We start from the raw sequence: 5,913 nt of genomic DNA on the forward strand, positions 1-5,913 counted from the left end.
GATGAGATCTGCTGATCTCTTCAAAGAGGAAAGATGGTGTGTTCTTGAGAGCTGCAGTAATTTATCTGCATGAAAGGAGTCAGGCAGGAAGTGGTTTTTAGGTTCTTGTAATAATTAAAGGAGAAGTTGACTGCTTCTTCACTGATGCATGCAAAGTTACATATAAAGACCAGTCACCCAACAAAAGAACATTTCATACAGAAAATCTGTATATTAGATATTAGCAGATTTAAAAAATCAATCAATCAATCAATCAATCAATCATTTGAAAAAGACATGGAATTATTTATTGGATGATGCACACAGACTTTTCAAGAAATCTGTGAAATGGTAAATGGACTGATTCTTCTTTTCTACTTTCCCTTAGTGGGACCAAGTTTATTTAACTCTTTGTTTGGACTAGTCACCACTGGCCATAATACAATCAAAGGTTACTTTTTGTTACTAATCACTACACTTCAGACAGTACTGATCACATATGCTCATTCAACAAGTGGCACAAACTTCATTAATATACTTGTAAATAATATTTGATCTAAAAGTGTGGGTCTTGTGATCTTAAACATGCAGGTTAAATGCTTATCACGGTGATTCTATTAGATAAACATTCAAGTGTATGTATACAGTGTATACGAGTACATATGGTGACATAGTATATATGTGAGTATATGTTCAGTGTAAAAAGGTATATATGTCATAAAAAATCCACAACAGTGTAGAGAAAAGAATTACAACTCTCAATAACTTCTAGTGAGAGCTACAGTAGATTTTCTTAAAATAATTTGTGATCAGCTGACCTGCTGCTTTTTGTGGATGTACGCACCTGAATTAATCCAGATGTCAGCAGATGTTTTATAAGTTGTCCTGGTTGATTTCCATCCTCTACACCGAGAGTACACTGTTTATATTGTCTTTATATTGGATACTCTAAAGTTGGTATGAAGGTGGAATTCAGTGAATGGATCTCAGCATCATCACCTAAAATTCATATGAATATCTGCTGCACTTGATGTAACACAACTCTGACCCAACTCTGCGCACAGGTGATGATGCTCCCCAGAAAACCGATGATAGCCAAGACCAAACCTAGAATCCGCCTACAGCCAGCTGTCATGATGAAGCTAAGCTGATGGTTTTTCTTGAAAGCTGCAGAAAAGACTTCTGCAGGAAGTGGCTGAATCTGGGTTCCTCACTTAAGCATTACATTTTTTACTTTACACTCTGAACCACATCTCTGTATAACCAACCTGAGTGCCTTCTTGGTAATTACCATAGTGTTAACCTACAGATTATCTGTTTCAAATTATCAGTGTGACGTTGTCAGGTTTTTCCCTATAATTGTGAAGCTTTCAGACTCCCAATCACCACACCACTGCCTTTGTGTTTGTAACATCATCATTTGTTCCCTTTTCTCTTTTTGCCTCACCTCACCTTTTTCCTCACCTTGCACTGCCACAATGTCTTTGCTTCAGTTTCACTGAAATGTGAGATTTATTGACAGCAGATGGTAATGTTAAGTTCCTGGAAAGGACATATGGCACACACGGACTGACATGTTGGTGGTTTGAATGATATCAGGTTTATCTTTATCTCGGGAAGCCCTCTTTGCAATTTGTTGCTCCGTTCCCTGTTCAGCTTGTGATCATTTTGTTTTAGCATGAGATAGCATACAAGTATTACTCACTTTACTGAATTGTAGAGGGGGACATCCAAATGCTCTGTGACTTGTGTCAAAGTTATTTGATGAGTACATTAACTCCAAATTAGTATATAAAATATGTGAACACTACTTTTCTGCATTTACAGTACAAAACAAAAAGTATAGCAAAAACAAAAATCCTAAACAGCCACATTAGCAAATGCAGACCTTGATTAATAAACAAATTTAAAAAACAAATAAATAAGCAAAAAAAAGAAAAATATTTTCAGAAACAGACAATCAGATAAGACCGTGCAACTTAAGATAAATATGTGTATTATAAAATATTGTGTATTGTTATGACTGTTTGTTTTTTCTTTACTAAAGAAAGGCATAGTTAAACCTGCTCCACTGTATCTTTTTGATGCTTACACTTACACATCCAACTGCTACTACATCATTTTAATATTGAAAATGATCTATACAAGAATGTGTGTGTTTCCTTCCACCCCTATAAACAAAACATCAAAATAGTAAAAAAAAAAAAAAAACTTTCTTTGGACACAGACAAACAGCAATAAACAAATTAGATCAGTCAGTCTTCACATGTAAATGCTGGGTTTGATTCTAATCTGTTGAAGCGTGAAACATTTAGCAGAGGAAATAAGCACTGAAAGTAGGCTGAACTATATAAAGAACAGCTTAGAGATAACCGCAGTCTAGTGATGGGATTTCCAGCTCTTTTTGGAGAACCGGCTCTTTCGGCTCGGCTCACTAAAAAGAGCCGGCTCTTTCGGCTCCGAACCGGCTCTTCGGGTTTTTAATTTAATTAATGCTTTAATTAATTTCTTATTAACAATAATATAAAATTATGCACAATAGGAATTACTAATGTAAAAAAAAAAAAGTGGTTTTATTTATATATGTTTATATATAAATATTTATGGTGGCCCCTTGAGACAAAGCACGTACAAACTCCAAAACACATTTCTAGCATTAACTGAACTTCCAAAACAGAGCTACCTAGATCACTTAAATTACACAATTGAAAGCATATGTGTATTCTTTGTGTATTTATACACAAGCACTCATATATATTCAAATAATTTAAAAAAAAAAGTTCATTTACCTGTTACTACCACACACCAAATCGGGTCGTTGGTACTTCCTGGCTTGTGTAACCACTAGGTAACAAAAGCTCAACACTGCCCCTAGCATCCTGGAGCACTTCTGTTGTGTTTTGTACGTGTTTTGGAGTTTTTACATGCTTCAGGGTTTGTACGTGCGTCAGAGTTCGTACGTGTTTTGAAGTTTGTACATGTTTTGTCTCTATGGGCCACCGTAACTATACTTTTATTTATTCACTCCACATAAAAATAAATAAATCATATAATACAAAAACCAACTATTCACAGTTCAACTTTTAACTAATTAAATTTTCAGCTTTTTCCTTTTAAACAAATTTAAAGTAAAACAACACAAAACAAAACACTGCAAACCACAACACAATTAAATATAAATTAAAATATGAAAACAAAAAGAAGATGCACATTCTCTGTCACATGGGCCTGCATGAATAAACTTTCTGAATCCTTTATCATCTGCAACTGAAAATAGTTGTGGATGATTACTATACCTTTCTAATGTGACCCTGGCTCTCTTTCTCTGTCTCTCCCTCCCGCTCTGTTCCTGTGCTACTGCGAGTGTAACTACCGCCCCTCCCCCCTCTTCCCAGCGCAAAGCACAAGGCTTGCGTGCTGAGTGAAGCGGGAAAAAAGTGCGAGAGAAAGGGTGAGAGAAAGAAAAAAAAAAAAACACGGCTCGCGATAAGGAGCCGGCTCGCGTCGTCCACGTCAAAGATCCGGCTCTAAGAGCCATTTCGTTCGCGACCAACACATCACTACCGCAGTCCAAACAGCAAAAGCCACAAACGTTTGTAGCAATGGTTTGATCCTCACTTTACTTTTTTTATTTCAAGCTATGCCTAGAAGAGTAATGAAAAAATAATAAAGCAAAGAAAAACATCTTACTTCAACTTTTATTTGATTTTTGATTTGAGGTTTTCTCATTAAAGGACGATTGTGTCTTTAATAGACTAATAATCAGACCTGTTTGGCACTAAATTATATTCTAAACTGAAAAAGAAGTGGCCTCGTGGAGTTTCCTGTATTTTCCCCCACTTGTGAGGCTTTGCCTCGTAGATATTCTGTGTCAACAATATTATTATTATTATTATTATTATTATTATTATTATTATTATTACTTTTTGGCTTTTCATTTCATTTGTACATAATGTGAATTCCTAAAAACATTTTTGGTGATTAAATCACTACAAACTAACATATGATTAAAAGTCCAAAGCTAATTTTAGCAGTTTAAGTGTTTAATCAAGCCCTTCCCGGTGTCATTATGAGGACGGTGAAAGTTTTGCTTTTTAAATCACCCACTACACCAAGGGTTTCAAACTGAAATGAGCCGTGGGCCACCACTGGTACCGTCATCTCATTGGAGGGCCACTTTAGTGTTCAAGAAGTATAAAAACAAACAAACGCCGACAAATATTTCTGAAAAAGTAGTGTTTTGTTTGTTCTTTTAAATTTCGATTATTGTATAACAAAACAAAACTGCAAACATGAACACAATTTCTTTTTCTCACTTAACTAACCGAAGCCTTTCATTGAACTACCAAATAAACACATTGGCGCTCTCATTCTGGTCGGACACGTGGCAACACTTCTGCTATAATTTTGTTTTTAACAAAATACAAATGCAGACATAAGTGTACACGTTAGTTTTTGACTATAGTGAAAATTTTTTCTTTAGAAATAAGTCTCTCACTACTGAACTAACACTGCGAATCCCTCAACAGGTTTGTGCTCTCTGCTCATATTGCATTCATATTAATTTTTTTTTCTTTTTAAGAACTTATTTTAACATTGCACTCAACAACAAACAAACTCTCGTAACAAAAAAAGTAACTTCAAGTACCAAACTGCATTATATTTCGTCACGTCAATATATGGGCTGCAAGTACGGGTGACGTGTGCCACAAGTGGCCCCCGGGCCACATGTTTGAGGTCCCTGTATTATACTGTATTCCATTATCAGACTATTTGTAAACAAAAAACATGAAATACGTCTTTATGAGGGCACACACTACTGTTGGCTATACTATTATTGTAGCACAAAGTACCTTGAGGTACCTGCATAAATAAATACAACTGAACTGAATTGAATATTTCTCTCTCCCTTGACCCACTCTTTATGCAATAATATACACAACTCCTTAGTATCTTATAAATGAAGACATAAACACAAACACAAATTGTAATCAGACTCTTTATTTAGATGTTTGAAAATAAAGAGCCACTGCCATCAGATGCAACAAAGAAATGTCTGCTCTCACATGCTTGTGAGTAAATGTAATGTACATTTTAATGGTACATGCTCACACATTAAACAGACAAGCAAAAACCGAATATAAAAAGAAGTATTTAAAAACCGCAAGTAAGACAATAATCCAAATCACTATCAATATTGAACCAGTTTAATAAATCACAGATTTAAACTTGTGGCTGCTCAGTCAGATTTTACAGAAAGTTTAAATACACAAACTTTGGATTTTACTACTCATCCAAATCACACATTTAAGTTTCAAAGAGCTTTTACTCTTTCTAATTAACTGCTTTTTCTTTTTACAAGACCCTGATTTACACAGAGGGAGGTTGGGAGTACTTAACATCATAGCTAGTCTCCTTTTTGAGTGGACGGGAGCTGCAGAGGAGACTTCCACCCAGTATCAGCAGCCCTACAGACACCCACCCGATGTGGAGCGCAGCTCCCATTCTGTATTCTTCATTGTAGGATTCATGAGCTATGGTGATTGTGGTCCAGCAGACTGGTATGAGCACCAAGACACCTGCAACGATGAAGGCAATTCCAGAAACAAAGGCCTCTTTAGTCTTTTGCCTTTCATCCTGAACATTGGTGGTGCAGTTGCCCCCTACCACACCAAGCATGATACCAAAAACACTGATGATGATGGCCATGATGATGAGCACTCTGGCAGCCTTCAGTTCTTGAGGTACATCCAGAGAAATATAAGCTTCACATGCTGTCCTGTAGTAATAGTCCCGACTCTCACAGTACTTCCACAAACCCAGCCCATTATTCTGAGCAAATTTCCAAGTGGAGCCGATGCAGATGGCCATGCATCCAAGAGAGCCGAAGATGGCAAAGACCAAACCCAGAAGCTGCCTTCCACTAGCCTTCAT

General features: G+C 36.3%; 1 protein-coding gene across 1 annotated transcript; it reads right to left on the minus strand.

Annotated features, from left to right (window-relative positions):
• Positions 1-5,349: 5,349 nt before the first annotated feature.
• Positions 5,350-5,913, minus strand: LOC146379287 (claudin-4-like). Its single transcript, XM_084940499.1, has one exon. The coding sequence runs from the start codon at positions 5,911-5,913 to the stop codon at positions 5,350-5,352; it is 564 nt and encodes a 187-aa protein (XP_084796625.1).

The sequence above is a fragment of the Perissodus microlepis genome, chromosome 10 (genome assembly GCF_051167445.1).
Source record: "Perissodus microlepis isolate ML-2025 ecotype Zambia chromosome 10, ASM5116744v1, whole genome shotgun sequence".
Taxonomy (NCBI): domain Eukaryota; kingdom Metazoa; phylum Chordata; class Actinopteri; order Cichliformes; family Cichlidae; genus Perissodus; species Perissodus microlepis.

Coding starts and splice junctions, on each gene's coding strand:
- LOC146379287 (XM_084940499.1), bottom strand. CDS start 5,913: ATGAAGGCTAGTGGAAGGCAGCTTCTGGGTTTGGTCTTTGCCATCTTC.